The sequence below is a fragment of the Protopterus annectens genome, chromosome 11.part0, assembly GCF_019279795.1.
Source record: "Protopterus annectens isolate FY-2018-M chromosome 11.part0, PAN1.0, whole genome shotgun sequence".
Taxonomy (NCBI): Eukaryota; Metazoa; Chordata; order Ceratodontiformes; family Protopteridae; genus Protopterus; species Protopterus annectens.
The window spans coordinates 1,135,066,960-1,135,093,656 of record NC_056745.1 but is presented as its reverse complement, the minus strand read 5'-3'; the positions used below and the strand labels follow the sequence as shown (position 1 = coordinate 1,135,093,656).

The window sequence follows — 26,697 nt, the reverse complement described above, 5'->3', positions numbered from 1 at the left end:
TATATATATATATATATATATATATATATAAATATATATGGGTCTACTTGAAAATGCCGACATGCAAAACACCGACGACGAGAACACAGAGACCGGAAGATCGACAACTGAGATGACCGACAGTTTAAAAGCCCGACGCTGAGAATACCGACATGTTAAGGTAAGTGTGCAATAGTGACAGACTTTAGGGTTAGAGGCGGGTTAAGTGAGTTAAGGTTAGGTGAATGTGCGATAGTGACGGACCTTAGGGTTAGGGTTTGGGTTAAGGTTAGTGCATAGATAGTTGTGTATGTAAGGTTTAGTGTAGGTTTGTAAGGTTTTTGTTCCGCTTGTGTTGTGTGTGTGTGTTTTTCGAAAAAGGTATTTGTTTTGTTGATTGTCGGGATTGTGGTTTGTCGGGCATGTGAAGTGTCATGCTTTTAAATTGTCGGTCATCTCAGTTGTCGATCTTCCGGTCTCGGTGTTCTCGTCGTCAGTGTTTTGCGTGTCAGTGTTTTAAAGCAGACTCATATTATATATAGAAGACAGTCTTATTAGTCCCACTAACCACAGCAATGGCTGTAAACAAAGCTAGTCAATTGTACTTTTCCTGTACTCCACAAACAATGGGAAAATAATTCTACACTTCTTAGATGTGCACAGGCAACTGTGGTAATAATGAGACAAAACAAAAGATTTTAGGAAAACAGATCCATTCTTTCTGTCATTTCTTAAAAACAAGAAATGGTTGCCTGGATCAAAACAAAGCATACTTAAATCGGCAAAGCACTGAGTTCATGGACAGACCCTAGAAGGAAAAATCAGGATTTATTCTACTTCCACGATTGCTATCACCACTGCCTTCATAAAATGTATTAGTGCACAAGATGTTCTGGAAGCATCTACCTGGTCCTCTATCCAAATCTTATCCAAGCATTATAGACTATAACTTATATCCCGGCATAGAACATGCATTGTTCAGCAATCCTAAAAGTCATGCTGCCCCCATCATCTACAATTCCTCCTGCCACCTTATCTGACAGGACAACTGTACTATGTTCATCATGGGGTTCAATACTGCAGTCATAACTTTAGGGAAGACCACCAAAGCTGGCAGTTCCCATAGGGAAAGATCATGCCAGTACAGCTAAGGAGGAAGGATGTTTAGCTATGAAAGTCTGGCTGTACATCAGACCTCAGCCTGTGGCAGAGTTCCCCTAAAATTACAAGTGCAACAGTGATCACATTAGAGCATCGGCAATTATGCTAAATTGCCTACACAACTGTACTTAATACATGCCACATGACTGCAAAGATCATTAGTTGTCTGTAATTACGGCCACTGTTGTCATTTCCATCTTGGTGGTACTACAGTTCCTTCTTATAGTTCCCCAAAATATATGCCATCCTCTAGGTGACCTGCACGGTTTAAATGTATTTTGCACTTTATTCATTACTCTTGTCTCCACTTCACCAATATGTTCATCGAAGGAAGAGCTAACAAAATCAGGGTTGTGTTACTACAGTACAAAGCAGAACTACTTACATGCTACGTAGGAAATCTCTGTCTCCAGCACTTCTATGTCAGCCACATTGATGTAGAAAAATGGTTTAGACTCTGGAATAGCTCCTCCAAGACCAAGCAAGGAAACATTAGCCAAGCAACAGCAACAGTACACTGAGAAAAAAGTAGAGCATATTACATATAGTATTTAAACTGAAACATTTATAAAAATAACTTTGACAACTGTTTTAACACATATTTAAAATTAGGATAATTAAAACCATTACAAGAGAATGCACGGCATTTAAATACAGAAAATAGTCCTTTGAAACACTACTAAATATAGGCCAGATAAAGGTTGCCAGCTAACTAGGTTACCATGCTAGATAAAACTAAGCTTGCTTTGTGGACCGCTGTTCTTGGGGATTAAGGATCAGGGCACAGACAAATAACTAAAGTCTGTTTGTTAGAAAAACGGAAAGAATAGTATTTTTGAGGATTATTCCCAGGGCAAAAAAGGCAACTGTGGAAACAAAGCAAATGTGGAGTTCTACAATAAGTGGGGTCGTCCCAAGAGGGCTTGAACTACTACGAAGACTCTATAAAAAAATAGGAAAACTACCTAACAAAGTCAGGCAGAAGCTGTTTTTTTCAGAGATCTAACCCAAAAACTGTGGATCTGATAAAACCTTCATTAGAAGAACCATAACTAATTACAGTAGTCAAACCACAAGAGTATACAATTACTTTTAAGAAGCAATGCATGTCTATACCTCAAAGGGCTGCGTAGAGGGATACACATGTGTGCATATGCACGTACGAGCACACACACACACACACACACACACACACACACTAATCAAAAATACATGACGCAGACTCTGATAGAAGTTTTTCAACACATACAGAGCAAGTTCTGTCATACAAACTGAAAATATGACAGACTAATGCAAATACAGAACAAACACCCACTGATGATAAAACCTATATACAACATTACATTAACTTGAAGGCAGAACGACATAAGCCAACCTAGTCCACCCTTTAAGTGCTGTCAAAATTCTCTGTCGCTCTCTCTCTCTCTCACAAACCCTCTTCCAAGCTACATTTGCCTCACCATTACTTCTCCTATCACATGACCCGCTGAATGTCTCTGTGGATTTTCTTTCCATTATGAGCTCACCACTCTCTTAGCCGTGAAATAATTTTACAAATCCAGTGAGTTGTTAGTCCTTCCTTCTGATGCCTGTGCCTGCTCCTCCTCACTCCATTCTTCCTGTTGAAGATGATTCTTTCAAATCTCGCTGAGGTAACCATGAGTATCACGTCCACCACCCCATTCTCAGCCTTGTGTGTAAGATGGAGTCAATGGTTACATGAAAGTCCAAGTAGACCACAAGTACAATCACTACTCTGTCAAGTTCTGGATTAACTGAGCCATAAGGTTGGACAGTTCCATACAAGATCAACCCAATAAATAAATGCTGCAGAAAGAGTCAATGACTGACTTTCCACCCACCTGACTTCTGTTCACAAATATATTTTCAATAACAACTGTAAAATACAACTTAAATTCTGCATAGCGCTGCATTACCATAATGCACAGTCTATGACAAGGAGCTACCATTTATGCAAATAAACTCAGTTTATATTTTCCAGTTGGCTAGCATTCACCTGGTATAGCTAAAGTAAGCACTAATATAATTAAAATGGGTCTGACTTGTTTGTTTCAAAATCATTTATAGAAATGAAGGAGTTTTTTGACATGCTTAATAACGGACATAGCAAATTTCCTACCACTGCCACCACTCACACAACCTACTGACAACAGGAACACAGCAGATATACCACATATGATTACAGAAACCTGTTTGAGGGAATAAACAAACATGATTTTGCATGGATTGTCATATTTCCTTATAAATACACATTATTTCATAATGATTTATTCCATACTAAGTTATGGAAAGCAGAGCTAAAAACTCCAGTGTGTTTAAATGTCACATGGCATTCAGTATTAATGAGAATGAAAAAATAATGCAATTATTGCACTTACTTGTAGATTTCATTAAACCATGTTTGTCAAACTCAGAGTGAAAACATAGTGTTTAAGAATCATTCCAATAGATTTGCTACTAATTAAAACTAACTGTTTTATTAACTAACTGTTTTATTAACATAGAGTTTTGAAATGACCACTAAAGTGAGTTTTAATTAACTTCTACTGTAACTGGCAAGCACCGCTACAATCAGGTGTGGGATATTTATCAAACATGTTTACAAAGGACCCTTTTTAAAATACGATCAACCACATTACAGTACTAGCTGTTTTCAGAGTCACTGCATACAGGAAAACAAACAGATTCATGGGAATTAATACGCTTGCAGTCCATGGGACCATTCAGGCGCCTAGTTCCAATTACCAGTTGCCCCAACTGTTATCTGGTTAACAGCAGACAAATGAAGTCTGAAGGAATCAGACCCTGCACCACATAACTCTCTGCACTAATATTTATGTCTAAATCAGGATATAAACTGTAATGTTCTGCAGCCTGAACTGAAAATTTTACTTTAGAATACAAGCTTCCATTACTTAGCAAAGTATGGTAAATCCGCAACCATCTGGGCCCTTACAGATTTTTTTGAGTCTCCAGCAATCAGTATTTTAGGTTGCATTAACCTATGACAAGATAAGTAAAGTACTCCTACAACAATGTTACACACATTTACTTCAGGTTACTCTCCTACTGTGGAGGTGAGGGACAGAATGTGTCACGAAAAACCATGGGTTCACTGACATTTTAATTTTCAACCCACAGATGAAACTAAGTACATCTCAGCAGTGTGAAAAATTTTGATTTTCAAGTTATGCAAAAACTTAATTATACCTCGTTTTTACATCTGAACATATTCCTTATGACTGTACATAAGCAGGTTAACCCACAAAAAGCTAGGATACATTGAAAATGGAGTATTTAATGCAATACTTAAATATGTTATTTATTTACAGCGTAAACTGCAGTCAACTGACTTACATTTTTTTTTTTTTAACGTTAGTACTAGAACAGATCTTTAATCCTGTCTTGGGCCAGGTACAATCCCTGTATCTCCTAATTTTAATTAATTTAGTCTTTTAAGAGTTGAATGGTCACTGCAAAAAAGTCAGTGGAGTGGAGCCCATTACCAAGATGACAACTGTTTAATCAGACAGCACTGATGATCCTGGGGATTAGAAATAGCCTTCAAGCAGAGCTTTTAAAATCTTAGGCAAACAGCGATGGAAAAAGCAAAAATAAAGAGGGGGAGACCCCAGCTCAGGCACACTTTTTAAAATATTTTACTCTTATTCACTGATAAAAGAATTAAGATCAACACGTTTTTTTTTTTTTTTTTTTTCTAAGGAAGAAGATCTGGAATGCTAGTGTTTGGCAATATTTAGTGAATGTAACCCTGAAAAGTCTGGCAGAATTTATTAATTTTATTGCAAACAAGTCAACAGCTTGATAGAGAAAGAGATGAAGGACATTATCATTTAGTATACTTTACAGATATAATTTAAACTGCTGCTGAAACACATTAAACAGTACCTTTGGTGCCTCTAACACATCTTATCTGCAAACTAGCCTGAAACAGGAATAATTCTGACTGAAGTCTGCATTTTTCTCATATGTACATATATAAATATTTCAGGCATTGGCAATTATACCCTCATATCCTGCCAATACACCAAAACAGTCATCCCCATAATAAGTCTCCAAGCTAATCTTAAAAATATCTAAAGTAGTACTTGTTTTAATAGAATTTGGTAGTCTATTCCAGGCATCCGATACTCTTCCAGAGAACCAATTAGCTCATATGCTCATTTCAATATAATCTCCTACACAAATTATCTGATATTTCTCTACTACTCTTTGATAATCAGACTTCTGCGGTGGTGCAGCGGTAGCATTGTTGCCTCACAGCAAACAGTTCTCCCATTCGATTCTTGGCTTGGGTTGAGAGTGCCTTCTGTGTGGAGTCTGCATGTCCTTCCCACGGTCGAGTGGGCGTTTGAAAGACATGTGTGAATGGGCGTGCCTTCGCTGAAGGTTGGACATCGGGCTGGCAACTTGACACCATAAAATCCAACTGCCAATCATTAGCAGACCGGAGTTCCGCTGTGGCGACCCCTAACCGGGAAAAGCCGAAAGACAAACAACAACTTTTTGATAACCAGAGACATTCCCAGAGGTAGTCATCTCTAAATGTCTTGCATACTTGAAAAAGGTCTCCACTTAAACATCTCAGATTCTGAAAGGAGAAGAAAACCAGCATCATGGTACTTCCAGCTCAATGTTATACCAGAAGATAAGAATCAAAATTGTGTGCAAGAACCTAAAGCAATGCAGACTGGGGAAATGGCGCTGCACTCCACATATTCCATCCTTAATATGTGACATTAAGTTGAGGTCTTACCTGTGAGAGTTGGTGGTAGATCAGGTGGATGTAAAACAACTTAACAGCACTTATTGAAGACGGGGTTTATTTGTTTAATTTCAAAATCAACTAAATATAAAATGCAAACATTTCTACTGAAATTTGTAAAAACAAATTCTGTTATCACACACCTTTAAAAACTCACTTCTCGTTATACAATATATAAAAATTTCTTACCCCCCCCCATATTTTCTAAAGTCCATACATTCAAAATAAGCTTGTACATTCAGATAATAAAATGATCAGCAAAGCCAAGACACTTTGAATCAAAGCACTTTAAATATTTTATTATTTAAAGCTTTTTGATTCAATTTGATTCAAAGCATCTTGGGTTTGCTGATCATTTTACTTTTACATTTGGTTGTTTTTATGATCACTTGTTTTTTTGGATTTTTTTTATTATGATATTTTGACAACAATTGGTCTTTGTCTCTTTACTTCATAGCAGAAGGTCATGGTGAGCTGCCTGTCGGGCGCTAGGATCCGCCACATAACACAAGCACTCAGGTCACTCCAAGGCAAGTACAAATATGACTCTGTCATTGCCCATGCTGGTGTGAATGACCTGAGACGTACCTCCCTGGACTAAATGAAGAGAGACATAGAGGAGGTCACTGAACATGTGGCCCAGGCCGGTATGACCCAGACCTTGAGTAGCATCTTAACCTCACCAAGAACAATGCTACAATATGAAGACAAGATGATCAATTTCAACAATTGGCTTAAGTATTGGTGTCATTCAAAGGGGATCCAATGCCGGTCAGCCTGGGATGACATGCTCGACAAGCCACGATGCTTCACTAGGGACGGCTTGCACCTGTCACCCCTGGGCTTTCGGATATTGGCAAAGGCTCTTGCTACCCCCATAGTGCCTTTTTTAGGCAAGGCTCAAAAGACAAACCCACCTCCATAGGTATCACAAGGGATAAGAAACTAAGAGTAATGCTACTCAACGCCAGAAGTCTAAACCTCAAGATGCATGCACTCGAAACTCTCCTTAGCATGGAGAACATCGATATCTGTGCAGTAACAGAAACCTGGTTCAAAGCTCCCGAGAGCACCCCAGCACTGCCAGGTTATACCTCATACCATGCTTTTCGGCCTCAAAACTTGGACCAAACCAGAAAAGGAGGGAGAGTATCAATATTCAACAAAGATACCCACACCTCCAGGTTGGTGGCACAGCACGAAGCATCAGAGACTATCCATGTGCAACTAGCAGTGGGTAAAACTGCCTTCCAGTTTATAGCCTGCTACAGACCATCCTCCCAAACCCAGCAACCCCACTCGGCCTTCCTGAGAACACTGGAAAATATGAAGGTCTCTCCAAACACCATTATATTGGGTGACTTCAACTACCCAAATATAGACTGGGAGCATTACTCTAGCTCCAACACCCTAGCTCAAAGGTTCCTAGAATTTATAAACTCAAATGCTATGGAACAACTTGTTACCACTCCCACAAGAGGGGAAAACATACTGGACCTGATCATCACCAACATCGGGACTCTATGCTCCAGACCAGAAGTGTATCCCTCACTGGTAAGATCAGACCATAAACTAATCTCACTGGATATTCACATTCTGACCCCACCCCCTGCCCAGAAAACCACAGTGAAAAACTTCTCTAAAGCAAATTTCACACTCCTCAAAACCGAGGTGGAATCCTTCAAAGCCCCGGCCTGTGGAAAATCTGCCCAGACCGCAGAATCCTTTATAAACGCATTCTATGAACACCTTCAGGAATGCATGGATCATGCAATCCCAAATAAAACCAAGACCCAATCCTCCAAAGGCAGACATCCTGTCTGGTGGACCCCATCCATAAACAAACTATACAATAGAAGGAGGAAGCCACTACATGATAGAGCAAAATCCCAAAAAGGGAAGGCATCTCTGATCAGTGTTAGCAAAAAACTACGGGCACTCATAAAATCGTTTAAGGCCAGCTTCGGGAGAAAAACTGCACAGGACACTAAGGATAATCACAAGGCTTTCTTTAGTTATGTTAGGAACCTGGGTGGGAATTCCCAGATATGCTCAGAATTGGTCCAAAATGACAAAAAATACACCAAACCCACAGACATTGCCAACATCCTAGCTGACAGGTTCAGTGCAAACTTCTCCCCCCTCCCCACCAAAAGGGCAAATATCTATCCCAGCAGAGTGCTGCCCCTGACATCTCAGATGCTCAGGTAAGAGCCGCCCTCTCCAAAGCAAAAAACACAGCATCAATGGGACCAGACGGTGTCCTGGGCTGCGTCCTACATGAACTCCAAGAAGAGCTAAACCCAAACATAAAACTACTGTTCAATCTCAGCCTTACCACAGGATATGTACCCAAAGAGTGGCGTACAGCAACAGTGGTCCCTCTCCACAAAGGTGGTGCCTCAACGGATCCTGGAAACTATCGCCCCATAAGCCTGACTAGCTTGGTCTGCAAAGCTATGGAAAGGATCATCATGGACCTCATAAAAAAAGATATTGGGGACCTACAGACACTAGATCCTACCCAGTTCGGCTTTGTTAAGGGCAGATCCTGCCTCTTAAACCTGGTTGATTTCTTTGAAACAGTTACCAAGGCCATTGACGAGGGGAAGGTGGTCCACACAGCCTACCTGGACCTCGCAAAAGCCTTCGATACAATACCCCACTCGGGCATTATAGATAAGCTCACCAGCTTAAATATAAACCCCTATGTCACTAGATGGGTTGCAAACTGGCTCAAGGACAGAACCCACATGGTTAGAATTGCTGGAGCCATGTCAGACTCCAAACCAGTTACAAGTGGCATCCCACAAGGCTCAGTCCTGGGACCTCTCCTGTTCGGTATATATTTCTCGGAGGTACAGGCCAACACGGAAGGACTGCGGCTGACCACGTTTGCAGATGACTGCAAACTGGGCGCTATAATCGACTCTCCAGCCGACACAAGCATCCTCCAAAAGGGCCTCATAGAAACAGACAACTGGTGCCAGAGCCATGGCCTCAAGCTAAATACCAAGAAGTGTATAGCCATCCCCTTTGGCAAAAACAAAGTGCCCACAAATTACCACATAGGTGGTACTCCATTAAGTACAGAAGAAGTAATTAGGGACCTGGGGACCCAAGTTGATAGCAATCTCTCATTTGACAACCACGTTGCCAAAGTGGTTAGAAAAACATTTTATATAGCCCACCTAATCATGAAGGGATTCACATCTAGATCAGGGGAGGTCATTGTGTCTCTTTACTCATCCCTCATCAGGCCCATAATTGAGTACAATGCCCCTTTTGGGATGTACCTTACTAGACACCTGCAGCAACTGGAAAGACCCCAAAAGTACCTCACCAAGAGGATCAAAGGGCTCAAACAGATGCCATATGCTGCCCGGTTAAAGAAACTCCAGCTCTACTCAGTGGCATACCACCTGCTCAGAGGCGATCTGTGCCTGATGTATAAAGCCATGTCCAACCCGGAATTAATGGACATGCTGCACCTCAGAAAATCCAAATCCCATCGAGCCACGCTCGAGACTTGAACCTCAGCACTGAAATAAATAGGACATGCTGGAGGGACAGATTCATAACCCAGAGGCTCCCTGCACTCTGGAATAAACTCCCAGTCCAGGTTAGGCAGAGTCTCTCATTGACTCTCTTCAAGAGGAATCTTGATGAGTAGATGGGAGATCGTAGGTTTACCCCGGGTATCACTTCTGTGTCACTGTTAGACAGAGGCACAGTATATGAACCTCAAAAAAGGGCATAGCAAAATTAATGTAAAATGGGTGGTGAAAGCCAAACACACTCTGGCTAGGCTTATAAATGCCATAGCCTAGTATGAACCTATGAACCAAAAGTAGACAATGTATTCAATTTTATGGCGATTTTCCTTTCAGTAGAACAGGGCCAAGAAAGACCAAGACTGTTAAACCACACTGTAGTCAACAAATGCATGTAAAACCAAATTTCTCACAATGACAAATCCTTTCTTAAAACCTTTTTATGTCAATAATCTATTAACTGACAGATTTGTACATCCTAATCTCAAGACAAATTCTTCCATACATAAATGCTGTTGAGCTATTTCATCCTCAAATTAATCACTGCCTTGTGAAATCTCAGGGTTTCCCAACCTGAACTAACCAAGAAAATCTTCATAATGCATGATACCCATGCTATCCTATTTGCAGGCAGCAAGTGAGAAGAAAACTTCCACTTGTACTATTTTTTCCATAACAACTTAGATTCATCATCACTTACTATATAGTGCATCTCCCTCTGACTTATTCTTATTTCTAATAATTGCCAACAATAGTCTACAAGATAATAACTCATAAAGTCATCCTATATCCTGTTTAACAGTTTTTACAAAAAAAGTGAAATAAAATAGGATTGGGTTTATCAAGTCAATACCCCACTGTATTCTTAGTAAGGTACACCTATTATAACAGGAGAGTTCAATCTATAACCCTATATCCGTAAGAGAGGAAAAATATTAAACTAACTTCTAAACATTCTGGTAGCAAAAAGAAAACACTGCCAAGTAAGTATTAAAACTCACAATGACTATTTTTCTAATATGAAAACTTTCTTTGTAAAAGAAAACTGGCTATTTCTTCAAATCATAATCTTCTGATTCAAAACTGATTCTCATTGTTAACTGGTTCTTTACATTATCCAAAATTAATACCTAAAACATCAACACTTACGATGTTAAAAGGAACATCTCCTAATATCGATTCAAAACTAAACCCTTTAAAATTTCTTAAATGTATTCATAGGTTCATACTAGGCTATCTGCCCTAGGGCATTTATAAGCCTAGCCAGAATGTGTTTGGCTTTCGCCACCCATTTTAAATGAATTTTGCTATGCCCTTTTTCGAGGTTAGTATGCTGTGCCTCTGTCTAACAGTGACACAGAAGTGATACCCGGGGTAAACCTACGATCTCCCATCCACTCATCCAGATTCCTCTTGAAAAGAGTCAATGAGGGACTCTGCCTAACCTGGACTGGGATTTTATTCCAGAGTGAAGGGAGCCTCTGGGTTATGAATCTGTCCCTCCAGCATGTCCTATTTATTTCAGTGCTGAGGTTCAAGTCTCTGAGCGTAGCTTGATGGGATTTGATTTTCTGAGGTGCAGCATGTCCATTAATTCCGGGTTGGACATGGCTTTATCGTCAGGCACAGATCGCCTCTGAACAGGCGTATGCCACTGAGTAGAGCTGGAGCTTCTTTAACCGGCAGCATATGGCATCTGTTTGAGCCCTTTGATCCTCTTGGTGAGGTACTTTTGGGGTCTTTCCAGTTGCTGCAGGTGTCTGGTAAGGTACATCCCAAAAGGGGCATTGTACTCAATTATGGGCCTGATGAGAGATGAGTAAAGAGGCACAATGACCTCCCCTGATCTAGATGTGAATCCCTTCATGATTAAGTGGGCTATATAAAATGTTTTTCTAACCACTTTGACCACGTGGTTGTCAAATGAGAGACTGCTATCAACTTGGGTCCCCAGGTCCCTAATTACTTCTTCTGTACTTAATGGATTACCACCTATGTGGTAATTTGTGGGCACTTTGTTTTTGCCAAAGGGGATGACTATACACTTTTTGGCATTTAGCTTGAGGCCATGGCTCTGGCACTAGTTGTCTGTTTCTATGAGGCCCTTTTGGAGGATGCTTGTGTCGGCTGGAGAGTCGATTATGGCGCCCAGTTTGCAGTCATCTGCGAACTTGGTCAGCCACAGTCCTTCCTTCCGTATTCAACTCAAAGCCCAAATGGCATTTTCTCAATGCATTTGTTATCAAATAAAATTGTTACACAAATTGCCCACAAAAAATATGATCTGCATAAGACAGAATTACTGGAAAACACCACGAGTAAAAAAAAAAAAGTTTAATATTACCTCAAAAATACACAGTCATCACTGGGCTCAGAGGACACCCCTGTCTTAAGCCCCTTTGCAATAACATACTTTATCCCATATAACCATTCACCACTGGCTTTACATCATTCAGTTGTTATATGCCATACTGCACACACTAAGATAAGACCAAACTTACCCCTACTTTCTGATACTAAATAAGCATACTCTCATGATGTACATTATAAAAGGCTTTTTATAAATTAACAAGCAAAATAAAATCCCTCTTAAAAACCAGATGAAAACTACAATCCACTCTGCTACAGGCCCCATGAGGAGCTCCGTGTCTCTCCAACCTAACACTACTCTTAAGTATTCAACTGCAGTACCACCTTTATCATTCTTATAAGAAAAGTGCAGTCTGGGTCTGAACTGTCTGCAAACAGCTAAAGTTGACTTTGAGTATGTGTCTACCTGTTTGAGCCAATATTCATTTCCCCTGGAGAGCACTCTGCTTTGGCTTGTAAACAGCCCCCCCCACACACACACACACACTCATCTTCTACTTTCTCTCTTATTCCCTTCTGTTAAGCAAATAGTATCCATAACTGATCAATACTGTGTGTTTGTTAATTTAAACTGAGACCACAGTAGCCTACTGATACAAGGTTATCCTGTTTTTCCACCTGAGAAATGGTTACGAAATGACTTAATGTTTCAGAGCAGTCCTTGGTCAATTGTGATTGTTTCTTAAACACAAACTTGTCTTTGCTTTGGCTCATTAGCAGCAGTACAAAGAACTGCTTGCTCACACCCTTGTTCTCCCCTCCCCCTTCCCTGTTTATTACCTTAAGACAATCCCAAAGTTAATAAATATTACCTGTGGCAGGCACCATTTTTAAAACTACAACCACCCTTGTCATTATCATATGTTCATTTATCAGTTAACTCTGTTACCTAATTGTTTCCAGCCCCCACATAAGAGCAACTAACAGAGGCTCTACCCACTCCGCTCCCCACCCTGCCCCCTATTCCCTCCCGCCCCCAGTGGTCCCACCTTTATTACACTCACAAACCCCTCCCATCTCTCCAATAGCCAGCCACAGTGCTAACCCAACACTACCACCTCCATCTTCCCACTACTATCACACCTCCTCAACTAACATGTACAGGCATACCTTACCTATGCTCACTGCATGCAGTCTCCTTGCATATCTTACATCCTACCAAAGCTCCATCATTCCCCCACTCAACCACTACCACTGTATTACTACTCACACCACTACTCATGTCTCACCCTCACTCAGCTCCCCTCCCACCAACTCAAGAACCATCCCTATGCACCCCCCACATATTCTACCAACTATATTACTCAAACATAAAGCATCCCTACAACTTAACATAGTAACCCTCCCACCATACCCAATACCCACAGAACACAATCATAAAGTTTCCCTTGTAAACAAACACATTCAAAAACTGAGAAAACTAATAACCTCATGCATATCAAAACTAGCCCTAAGTGGAGACATCCACCCCAACCCTGGTCCTACCATCTCCAACCCCAATCCTCATAATCAGACTAGAAACCACAACTTCTCCCATATTACAGCCAACAGAAAGCCAAGTGACTTCCTTCTACTAAGCCTAAATATTAGAAGTATATCCAACAAAGTCCATGAACTCCATGCCACCATAGACTTGTACTCCCCAGATATAGCCATCCTGACAGAAACCTGGCTAAATCCTCACATTACCAGTGAGCAATTACTCCCTACAGGTTATGGCATACCAAGAGTAGACTGGCTAAACAAGAAAGGAGGTGGTGTAGCTATAATATTTAAACAGCATCTAAACATCCAGATCTTAAAATCATCAGCTCCACAAATAGGCAATGAAGAAATAATATATATCAACCTCAAAATAAACCAAAACAAAACCATCAACATAATTGGATGCTACTTCCCACCTGGCCAAAACATCCCTCCACTAGAAAACTTCCTCAGCTGGTCTACCCACCATCTCCCCGAAGAAACTACCATTTTAGGTGATTTCAATATTGACTGGCAATCCTGTTCTGGCAACCATCCAACCCATCATGTAAACCTTCATGGCTTGACTCAACTAGTCCAGTCACCAACCAGGATAAATAAAAACTCCAGCAAGTACACTACCCTGTATTGGATACTAGTCAGTAAGAGCCCCCAGTCATATATAACAGTCTGCTTATCAGATAGCCTCAGTGATCACTCCCCAACATTCCTACTCAAAAAATACCTATGCCAAGCTAAACCTGTCATCTACCATCAAATACGTAAAAAAACTAAACTTTAACCCACTCACATTCATCTCATCCCTCAAAGAATGTAAATGGCATCCTCTAAAGTACCTCAGTCTTGATGACGCAGTTGAATTTTTTAATACTACCTTCCTGAGCATCCTTAATTACCATGGCCCCATAAGACTTTCCAGAATCAAAGCACAACCCTCCCCATGGCTACCGAAAACCACTAAGTCAGAAATGAAAAACAGGGATAAAGCCTGGGAGCACTGGCGCAAAACCACCTCAACTAGACAGAAATTCCTAGAACTAAGCAAAAGAGTCAAAAAGCTAATAAAACAAGACAAATTCCAATACTACCAGTCTGCCCTAGACTCCTCCCAACACAGCCCCAAACAATTCTGGTCCTCCATAAACTCCATCCTCCACCCAGGTAAAGTCAGTACCCCTCCTCCTAACATCCCTCACTCCTCAGAAAATATTGCTACCTCATTCAACACACACTTCACACAAACCATACTATCACTAGCTAAACAACACAACCCCCATCCCCTCCAACCCACACCTTCAACTAGTAATCTCCCCACTGCCTTCTCTTTTTACCTACCTCCAACATAAAAAAACTCTTAACTAAACTTAACCCCACCAAATTAGCAGCAGACAACCTCCCAAGTGAATACCTACAAATCGCAGCTGATGCTCTGGCCTACCCATCCATCTTGATTAACTGATCTCTGTCAGAAAGTTACGTTCCCACCCTGTGGAAAGTATCACATATAATTCCCCTCCAAAAAAGGCGGACCCTCCACAGAACTAACCAATTGCCGCCCCATAGCTATTCTCTCTCCACTCCAAAATACTAGAGAGATGCATACACTCTCAGGTCTCAGGCTACCTCCTTACCAACAGCCTCCTTTCCAATACTCAGCATGGTTTCCGACCAAACCATAGCACCACCACTGCCTTACTCTCCTTTACTAACACTATCCTTCAGCATAAAAACAATGGCTATCTCTCCTCTGCTACTTTCCTAGACCTATCTAAAGCATTTGACATCATCCCACACAAACAACTTATCTCTGTCCTCAATAACTTATCCTTCTCACAATCAGTCACCAACTGGTTTCAGAGTTATCTGTCTGACCGCCAACAATCCGCTGTATGGCAGAATGACATATCTCTCCAACTACCTGTCTCCATAGGGGTTCCCCAAGGATCCATCCTTGGACCCCTACTCTTCTCTGTTTACACCAATAATCTAGCCTCTGCCACTGAACATGGTACACTCACACAATACGCAGATGACTCAACCATCATCTGCTCAGCCCAATCCCTACCCAAACTGCAAAAAGTCACACAGGAAGCCTTTTCCTCTGTTGAAACTTGGTTATCCAATGCCCAATTAATACTCAACCCAAACAAAACTAAACTACTCATATTCCAACCCACCAAACAACTCTCACTTTAACATCACAGCAAAAGACAATACCACTATATACCCAACTGAACATACCAAATTGCTAGGAGTGGAAACAGACAATAAACTAAAATTTGACATTCACATATCCATGACCATAAAAAAAGTCCACAAAAAACTAGGAGCGTTATACAGAGCAACTTCTCACCGAAGCAGCAAAGATTTCAATAGCAAATTCCCACCTTATCTCCACCCTACTTTATGCTTCTCCAATATATACCAACCTAAGGCAATGCGATCTAAACAAGCTAGAGACCTGCTACAACAAAATCGCCAAATTCGCCACAGGGGCATCCTACCGTAGTCACCACTGTCTCTCACTTGCTGAACTGGACTGGCTTGAACTACCTCACCTCCTTCAATGGTATCAACTCTCACTCGCCCACAAACTAGTAAACCATCCACTAAATGTCCCATCCCTCCAAAATCTACTCCAACCATATCGCACCACCAGACCACTAAGATCCAGCAACAAAAATCACTTGCAGATCACTAAAGCCAATAACTCTGCTGGTGAAGCACTATTCTCTTGCACCATAGCCAAATTATGGAACTCCCTCCCACCCACAATTGCCTCCGTACCATCATGCACCCACTTCAAAACTTTGCTAAAAGCGCACCTAAAAACATGCTGGCTATGCCCTTGCAACTCCCACTCTAATATCACCCACCCCATCCAACCACTACCTTTCTTTCCACTCTACTAACTACCTTGATTATAGCAAGCTCAAATGCTCATAAGCCTAGTACTTATTCTACAGCAGGAACTTCTTATTGTAACATTTGTTAATGGCTGTTATGTACTTCACAGATAAAGATTCCAGTTGTCTACTGATGTACTATGTTCTTCATCTGTAAATATGTTGTAAGTAATTGCTATGTAAATTGTTAATCGCTATGTAATCCAATGTAACTTGTTTCTTTCAGCTTTTCCCGGTTAGGGGTCGCCACAGCGGAACTCCAGTCCGCTAATGATTGGCAGTAGATTTTGACGTGCTGGCTTGCCGGGCCTAATGCACAACCTTCAACGAAGGAACGCCCATTCATGCATGTTGCCACACAGAAGACGCTCTGAGAATCGAACGGGCAATGTCTAACTGCGAGGCGACAAGACTACCGCAGCACCACCACCGCAGTATGCAATCCAATGTAACTACTGTCTGTTTATTTTAACTGTGGAGCTTTTCTCCCCGGGCCTCCGCTGAAAATGGACCTATGTCCAGTCGGACACTCCCGGTCAACATATATAAGTAAATAAATAAATAAAATATTCTTTAATTAACTGAAGAATACAACTTACCCTTCCTTTTATTTGTTATTCTTTGTACATCTGGCAACACAACCTTTTGAATCTTTATTTAATAGTGTGTTTTGCAGCTGGGTCTCCAATTATTGGATTGAGTGACATTCTGACCTTTCAAAATTTATCCTAATAAGGCCTCTTGATGACACAGAACATGACCTTGACAGGGTTCTGAATACTAGTCATTCAGTACTTAAAAAAAAAAAAAAAAAAAAAAAAAAAAAACACTCCACACGAGCCTTACCTTATTTGTTTTATAAAATTCATAGTGCAACCAATCTACTCCAGCTGTGGAGTGATTAGCCGCTGATTTCAAAACTAATTACAATTACAATACAGAAAAAAAGACTTCTTTAAAACTTTAGTCTTTCCCTTCTTCCCCATATTACTGTTGCCATTAACCAAGTGGACCAGGAAAAACAGACCCAACAAAGATCCAAATGATCCTGCAATACTCACCTTAAATAGTCTCACATTTCTATTTCATGTAATGGTTCCAGACACATCTTAAAAAAAAAAAATCCCTATTGATACAAAATAACTTGATAATTGTTAGTATACACACAGTGCTCTATGATTTGCAAAGCCTGTGAACAATAAATCCCATTTACCCACAAAAAATATTGTTTACTTGAAGCATTTGAGTTTTCAATTCACTAAAAGAATGTATAACCTCTTGGACCCTTTGAAATCTATTAATATTTGTATGAATGAATACTTAAAATACTCTATCCAAATCCAGATGCCCCCTTCCTTTCCTTTTTTATCTAATAAACTAGCATTAGTGTCCCTACTCCAAATTATCATAAATCTACTAAATTTTATAGTTCCTGCCTTAAAAGAGGTTTTGTTGATTCATGTGTACTTATTATTCTCAGTTTTGACCCTTCACCCTTTGTATTCCACACCTATAACAAGACTACATCCTGGGCTAACAGCTATTCCTGAACAGTATTCTATCCCAAAAGACCAAAACCCACCACCCCCCCAAAAAAAATGTTATTATTCTATGCTAGATATCATTACAACATTATGTAAAAAATATCATTACTGTTACCTCTGTAAACAATGGAAAACTCCACCTATGAGTTCTGAAATTAAACGGTTTACATTAAGAGTCAGAATTTTCAGTGCCTAACTTAGACCTTCCCTTTTGTTTTAACCTGGTATTTGGATTTTAAAATGCCTGTTTTTTTCTGATCTGATACCTTCTCTAATACCATAATTTACTAAAGCAGATGATCTATTCTCTCTGTTTTCATCATGCCTCAAACATGCCCTCCCTCCCGTAGATGGAGAGGCAGAAATAGCAGAGATCCTACCACATCAGATATCTGAAAAAGAACATTTTCTTCAGAATTTCATGATCTCTGTAAAGCAGGATCCTTTACTAGTTTATGTCCCAGACAATCTACCCAGAAATGGTCCTAGCTACAACATTCTGTACGCTTCTTTTCACAACTATCTTTGCTGTCCCCACATTCAACACATTTAAACAACAGGCATTCCCTTTTGTAAAAGTCCAAATTCACCACAAACAAATAATTTTAGTTGCCTAGCATATTTAAGAATCCGTCTGCTACAAGCAAAAAACATCTTGTTATCCAAGTACATTGGATACCCATTTTGTATATTCAGTAAAAATAAAATATTCCTAGCCCACCATCCACTGTATAAACCTAGCCTGCATGCAATCAATTTTCTGATTTACTGCAGTCAAGAAGGTATTTGTGATCCAGTTCCGTACCTTCCTTTTCCAGTTCAAATGAAAAACACATACTGCATAATAAAACCAAGGAGAAATATTTAATACTGAGAAAACTTTTCCAAAGAATCTTCAGTCTCAAAACTAAACCGTATTATGGCTCTGATGCAAAATGTGCCAGAGCATTTACTTGTGGAACCTGCATCCCCAGTGGAGCCAAAATAGTCTCCCAAAATTAATACCTAATGGGATCTGGGTGTCTTCCTTAACCCATCCACAAAGGAGGAAAGATGAACAGTCATTGAAGATAACGTTTATGGTTCATGAACCAATCTGGAAACACCCAAAACAAGTCCAAAGGTTGGAGTTGCCTACTGCAACAACAATTCAGTCTGAATCAGCACAGAAATTCCTTGAGCCACTTTCAGCTAAAAAGTCATAATCAGATTCCTAGAACAAGCATCTTCTTCCACAAAGTCCACAGATTTCTGAATTTTGGATACTATCAAGTTCCATGTCTTTTCTGATTCTTCCTCAGTGGGAGATGGTAATGCATCTAAATTCAATATTTGCCATGCAGTTAATGCATCCTCCTCCAATGCAATACTTGCATTTCTTTTCTCTCAAAAGCCCTACTTCCCTGTCATCAACTATATTCAGCACTCCACAGCACAAGTCATAAAAGGGATTTCCCCAGTGTTCTGGTAGATTTTCCCTAGCCAATATGAAAATCACTTCACGCCACCTGTTAAAACAGGCCATGCCCCATATGACTGACTGGTCAATAAAAGCAATTAATTTTCAATAAGTTAGTATAAAAATAATTCAAATTTCAGAATTCCACGAGCTATTTAATTGCAGGACTGTTCTCTATGAAACAGCAACTGTTTCACTTTTACTGCCATAAAAAATCAAGGTGGCAGGCATTTCTATAATGAAGATATACTGAAGACAAAACAGAAAAACTAGCTTGAGTTTGTTAAGTAATTGAAGGTATAGCAGTTGTAAGGCCGTAATCAGCTTCAGTGGCTATTTACTCTTAGCAAAGGTTGATTTCCTACAACCTGCAGCATTTCTAAATGTAATTAAAAAAATAAGTGGTACAAGATTAAGAAGCAAGAGATGGGGTAGTCTAAACAAAGCACACCCAAGTGACAGCTCTGTTTTCCTTTAAACTGACGTCAACATAAACAGACTGTAGAACTATCTATGAAGTCTAATTATAAAGATTTTAAATGTTGATGACAAAAACAAGCTCCTACAAACAGTTGAAGAAACAAAAACCTTTCTTATCAAATGATGCCTTATAGGATTATACCAGAATTACTCAGGCAACATAAGTAAAAGATGTGCTTTCCCTGAAGTGAGACAGCTCAAGGGATAGGCGTTATGGTCCTCACATTAAAATGTCAGCACAGTTACTGCCTTTCTGGCTCATTCAAGCAAAGTTTACAGACTGTAAAACCTCAAATTACAATCTTGCTAAAAACAGGTGAAGACTGGATCAGTTTGAAAGGTTACCAACCTGTTTCCTTTATAATGCGAGGCCTAAACACATGCTAAAATTCTGTTAAATGTGTTAGTTACATTCCTGGTTGACCCATCTGACTGCCCCAGTACAAGCTAGCTTCATCAAAATGAAGGTGTGATTACATCAGATCCCTTATAACGTTAATCCAAGACACCCAGATTGAGTCTCACCTAGCGATAATGGCAGCGTCTGAAAGGATTTTCAGCCTCGTCTAGTGTGACTTCTTATAGGTGTTGCGCAACTTTAAAATTCTGGAAGTCTTTACACTGTTTGTACATGAATTATTCAATAATAAGGTTTGTATTGTGCACTCAAATAATATTATGTCACCCTCTCTTTACCATGATTTCTAAAACTGTACACATACTTGTGTACCAGCTTCCACAGTAAAATCCCCACCCAAGCATAACCTCTCTCTGACATACCATTCCAGCACTACTAAATCAGGCATATTGTACAGAAAGCAGTCCAAAAGGGGTCAGAATGGAAATATGATAAAAATCAGCAAGCAAAGGATAGTAGTATTGCTGGAACTGAATTCATCCTCAAGTCTTGGTGAGTACCTTCATGAAGTAGACCCAGTGTTTACAAAATCTCACCAAGCAACACTGACATATACAGTTTATTTTGCATAGTATATATTATGGACAGAAGCAGGGTAAAAAAAAAGACAGCTGGGTACATAAGTCCCAGGATAAAAAAAATGCTCAATCCTGGTAGACGCACCGATGCCAGGACTGGGGAAAATGATGGTGTATAATCCACAAGACACAGAAACATTCCTATAATGGGGTTAGACCAGGCTCAGGGGGAGAATAGTCCCCCGTTGTAGAAGAAAACAGTAGTCCACAAAAACTAACAGGCCAAAAAACAGCCATAAAGATAACACAGTGGACCTAGTGAGGATAAGAATGAGATTATGTATTGCAAAAAGCCCAGGATTTCCAGATAGAAGATATACAAAAAGATTAACACAGCAATTAGAGAAAATAAAACTACTTGCACAAGAAAAACTGTCAAAAGCCTCAAATGCAAATTTGTCTTCATTAACACAACAGGTTCATGAAAAACATTATTTAGACCAAGAAACGTTGGGCAGTTTTGTAAAAGAAGCGACTGACAAAGTGCAAAAATATAAAGAACAAAATCTAAAGATTTTTGAAAGGTGTAAAAAAGAAATAATGACACGGGAAAGAAAGAGATCTGATATGGTGCAATATTTTTCCAAAGGAGAAAGCCAAATTAATTAATAGAAAACAAAACAGCTCCAAAGATAGTGAAGGATTATTGTAGGACTTCTAACACAGGTTATGTCACAGCATGATGGAACAATGAGTCCCCCAAGTAAGGAGAAACAGGAGGAGCTGGAAATGTCTGAAGAAGAAATATGTACATGGGAAAGAAAAACAGATTTAATACAGTGCAATATTTATGCAAAGGGGAAAGCAAAACGAATCAATACAAAAAAGCAGCACCTAAGATATTTGAAGAGAAATACAGCCAAAGGCATCCAGATATGGAAAATTTTATAATACAAAAAAAGGAAAACAAAGAGGGACATTAGATATGAGGATTAGTAATGGAGAAGTTAAAGAAACAGAAACCAAAGTTATGGATTACCTGCAGAGTGAAGGATTTAGTGTAGAAAATCTAACTCTAATAACATCACAGCATGATAGAATAATGAACCCTCAAATTAAGGAGAAACCAATGGAACAGGAAGCATCTGATCAGTTGCCATATGAAAATACTTTGTAGCCTTCAGAAGGAAACCAGTACAAAAGTTCAGCTAGAATTGCACAGCAAGGGAAGGAATAGGGAACGGCAGCAACTTAGTTTAGAACAAGAATTGTTTGATTTAACAGAGATGGACAGACATATTAAGATCAATGAAAGAAATAAACTACAGAAAGTCAATAAGACCCAAAATGTTAGAAGTCTGACAAAACAAATGAACGCAGTAATAAAGACTGTTCATAAGAATTCATGTGATATAACAGAAGTAAACAGGACGTATTACTGTGCAGCTAAATTAATAACAGATAAAGTCTTACCACAAAAACACAACAGTAAGGGAAAGGAAGGGGAGTCATGGATGGGCAGTTTCCCATCACCTCTGTGGCCAGCCTGAGAGACATGGGCATCCTGAGGCAATGTAGCAATTGTCTCATGTATACTGACAACTATTTACTCCTGAAACAAACAAATACTTCATGTGAGAGATGTAGCTACACTACAAAATTGGAGGCAAGACTCTCACATTAAGACAAATGAAATGCCAAACTGGTTGTCAGCGCGCACACACACACACACACACACACACACACACACACACACACACACACACACACACACTAAATAAAGACATGGCACATAAACCCACAAATGCGGAGGTACTCGCTAGTAACTTACCAAAAGATCATAGGCCTCCCCAAACAGAAACCAATTATACACATAATGCAAAAAAAAAACAACCACAACACAACACACACACCAGTGTCTCAACTATAAGTCCATAAGAAATAACACCACAAAACCCAATGTATTGGTCATAGATGACTATTGTGAGACACAGGGATTTTACCCTCATCAAGCTGGATAAGGAGCAGGTTATGGCTAACTGTGTGTCAAGTGCCAGGATCCCTCGAGTCACACAAGCATAAGTCACTCAACCACAAGTACTAGTATGACTCCAACATAGTCCATGTGGGGGTGAATGACTTGAGACATATGTCACTGGACTATATGAACAGAGACATGACTGAGCTTTCAGATTATGTGTCACAGGCAGGTATAATCCTAGCCTTAAGCAGCATTCTACCGTCTCTAATAAGGATGCCACATTGCAAACGAAAAATGATTGACTTTAACAACTGGCTTAGTTTCTGGTGGCAGTCCAAGGGGATCCAATATCTGTCAGCCTGGGAAGACATGGTTGACACACCATGCTGCTTTGCCTGAAACGATCTGCACCTGTCTCCTCTAGGCATAGGATACTGGCAAATGCATTAGCCACCACCTATTGTGCCTTTTTTAGGCAGTGTCAAAATAACCAGCCTCAAAACATAACAACATCCTCTCTAGATAAACTCAAGGTACTGCTGCTTAATGCTAAGGGTCTAAACAAGAAAATGTACTCTCTGGATGCACTCCTTACATTGGAGGATGCTGCCATCCGTGCAGCCATGGAGACTTGGTTCAAAGGAGCTGAAAGCACCCTGGCCATGCAGGGCTACAATGTCTTCCCATACAGTCCGACCACAACCTGAGCATGAAAGAATCAAAGCAGGAGGTCTATCCATCTTCAATAAGGATAAGTACATGCTGAGACTGGTCAAACAGTATGACTATCTTGAGCTACTCCATGTCCAATTAACTATAGGCAAAGCCTCCTACCACACCTGGCTATAATTCCCCCACCATGAAACTGGAGAAGCATACCACATACATGGACTTACTAGAGACACTTGCCATGCAGCCCAACACTTTACTCATGGGTGATTTTAATTATCCTACCATCGACTGAGAAACATACACTACCACAAACATGCTGGCTCAGAGGTTCTTGGACTTTGTCAATGCAAATGCTCTGGAACAGCTAGTCAGCACACCCACAAGAGGCTCAAATGTCCTGGACATAGTACTCACTAACATGCGAGAGCATGACCAAAAACCAGTTTTGTTGGATGTAATTATAAGACCAGATACCCCATTAAGCTCAAAAATGCTTAAGAATATTTCAAAGACAAACTATCTCTTACTAAGTGATGTTATAAGAAGTTTCAAAGCCCCCTCAAATGCAGGTTAACATGGACTCCTATGCAGAGGTGTATATCAATGCCCTTAATAACCACTTAAGCAGTTGTATTGAATCAGCTGTACCTGAATGGCTTAAAACCAGGTCTTGCCAAAAAAAAAAAAAAGCCACCCTGGTGGACCCCTAGTACAATCAGGCTATACAATAAACGCAAGAAACTAATGTCCAAGATCAAGAGGGAACTGGATCAGCAAAGGAAGAAATCCCTCACCAGCTTAAACAAACAAATTAGAGATGTGCTCAAGTCCTTCAGAGCCAATTATGAAGCAAAACTAGCCTCCCTAGCTATGGATAATCACAAGGCATTCTTTAAGACCAAAATTTATAAGGGAATACCCAGCTATGCAATGAACTGGTTGTGGATGGCACCACTCCTACTAATCCGGAGTTAATAGCCAACCTGCTAGCTGACAGATTTGGAGCAAACTTCACCCCGTCCCCAAGAGTATAGCTGCCACCATTCCTCAGCCTATCACCTCAAGAGAGCAGGTCATCTTGGCACTCTGCAGGGCCAAAAACACAGCATCAATGGGACCAGACAACATCCCAAGTTGTCTTTTAACCCTCATCAACTGACCCTGGGAATTATAGGCCCATAAGCTTGACTAGCCTCATCTGCATGGCCATGGAAAGAATCATTATGGACCTTATTAACAAGGACATAGGTAATCTCCAAACTCTGGACCCAACCCAGTTCGGATTCATTAAACGTAGATCATGCCTGTTAAATCTGGTTGACTTTGTCACAAAAGTCACCAAGGCGCTGGACTAGGGAAAGAGAGTAGATATCCACTCATTATTATTCCCTTTAGGAAAGGTGACATTCCCGCTAATTACATTACCGACAGCACCCCTCTAAATGTAGACCAAGTGGTACGTGATCTGGGGACTCAGGTTGATAGCAATCTGAACTTTGACCACCAGCAATCTGAACTTTGACCACCATGTATCCACAGCAGTAAGGAAATCCTTCTGTGTGACACATCTTATAAGTACAGGCATCACATCTAGATCTAAAGATGTTACAATTTCATTATACTCATCCATCATCAGATCAATAATGGAGTACAATGCTTCCTTTTGCATGTACCTCACCAGACACTTGCAACAATTAGAGAGACCACAGAGGTTTCTCACCAAGAAATTACAGGGTACACAAAACAAGTCTTGTATGGAAAAACTGAAACCCTGTCACTGTATTCTATCTCTTAGAGGTTGCTAAGGGGTGATCTGTGCCTGGCTTACAAGGCAGTCTAACCCAGCCCTGATGGAAATGCTATACATTCGTAAATCTAACTGCATGAGGGTCACTCACTCCAGGGATCTTAAAATAGCCTCTGACTTGAACAGGTCTTGCCGGAAAGATGGGGACATCTCCCAGAGACTGCCACTACTCTGGAACAAGCTTCCAATTCATGTGAAACAGAGCCCCTCCCTGACCCTCTTCAAATGCAACCTAGATCAATGGATGGATGATGGCAAATTCACTCCTGGGGTGGTGCCCATGCCCCTCCTGGACAGAGGAAGGTGGTATTAAGTATCATAGACCCTTACCTCTGTGAACTTTACTTGCCTAGGCAGAAAAACTTAGAAGACATGCAGATAAATCTAAAGGAATGCACAAAAGAAGCAATTTATTGATGACCAAAAAAAGTTTTACAGAGAATTGGGAAACGCATCAAAAGAAATAGAAATGCCACCAAAAAAGAAGAAATAGACACATTTTGGAGAAATGTCTATGAAGATCCTGTGGAACATAAATATGCTGAATGGATAGAAGAAGAAAAAGAAGTTCAAATGTATAGGATTTCCTAAATGGAAAACTCCAGGCCCAGATGCAATATCTAACCTTTTTCTAAACGTATTAACATCTTTACATGAAGATTTAGCCATGAGCAAGAACTATTTATATGCACAACCTGAACAGGCACCAACCTGGTTATCAACACGAAAAACAATACACCCCCTTAACAGTGAACCTGAAAGATATCCTAAAAACTAGACCAATAACTTGCCTTCCAACAATGCATAAAGTATACACTGGAACAGATACCAACAGAGTTTACAGTCATTTAGAAGAAAACTCAATCATAGCAGTAGAACATAAGAGTAAAAAAGAAAGTCGTGGAACAAAGAATCATTTGTTGTTAAATAAAGTCATAATGAAGAATTGTAAAAAGGGGAAGAATCTAAGTATGGCATGGATAGACTACAAAAAAGCATTTGACAGCATCTAACATTCATGAATAACAAAATTCTTACAGATGTACAACAGATACCCAACATTGATAAATTACATTAGTGACCATGAAACAGTGACGAACCACTTTGCAGCTAAGCCATGATAAATGACAAATTATTATCCCAGGGATAAAAATTCAAAGGGGGATATTCCAGTGTGACTCTGTCACTGCTGCTCTTTTGTCATGCCCTTAACCCATTAAGCTGGCTACAATTTGACTCCCAGAAAAAAACAAAAAGTGCAAAGTCTTATCTTCTTTTTGAGGATGATTTAATAGTTCATCAGATGAGGAACTGAAGGCACAAATAGAAGAGGTCAAAACTTAGTCAGATGATATAAGAATGTCGTTTTGTCTTGATAAATGTACAAAAGCAACCTTTAAAGAAGGAAAGCTGCAGCACAAAGAAAATATCAGTCTGGGGTGTGAAATAAAAGCACTTGGGCAAGAGGGAATATATAAATATTTGGGAACTGATGAAGGATCAAAAATAAAACAAACAAATGCCCCAAAAAGAGAAAAATTTAAAAAACTTTAAAT

At 40.0% G+C, this 26,697-nt stretch overlaps 1 protein-coding gene across 2 annotated transcripts in view; it reads right to left on the bottom strand.

Annotated features, from left to right (window-relative positions):
• DENND11 (DENN domain containing 11) overlaps nucleotides 1-26,697 on the bottom strand; it is an 893,160-nt gene that overhangs the window by 254,611 nt on the left and 611,852 nt on the right. For both annotated transcript variants that reach the window (XM_044088490.1, XM_044088491.1), the window contains exon 6: nucleotides 1,526-1,657. In XM_044088490.1, coding sequence (XP_043944425.1) covers nucleotides 1,526-1,657 — 132 coding nt within the window. The remainder of the gene's footprint in view (nucleotides 1-1,525; nucleotides 1,658-26,697) is intronic.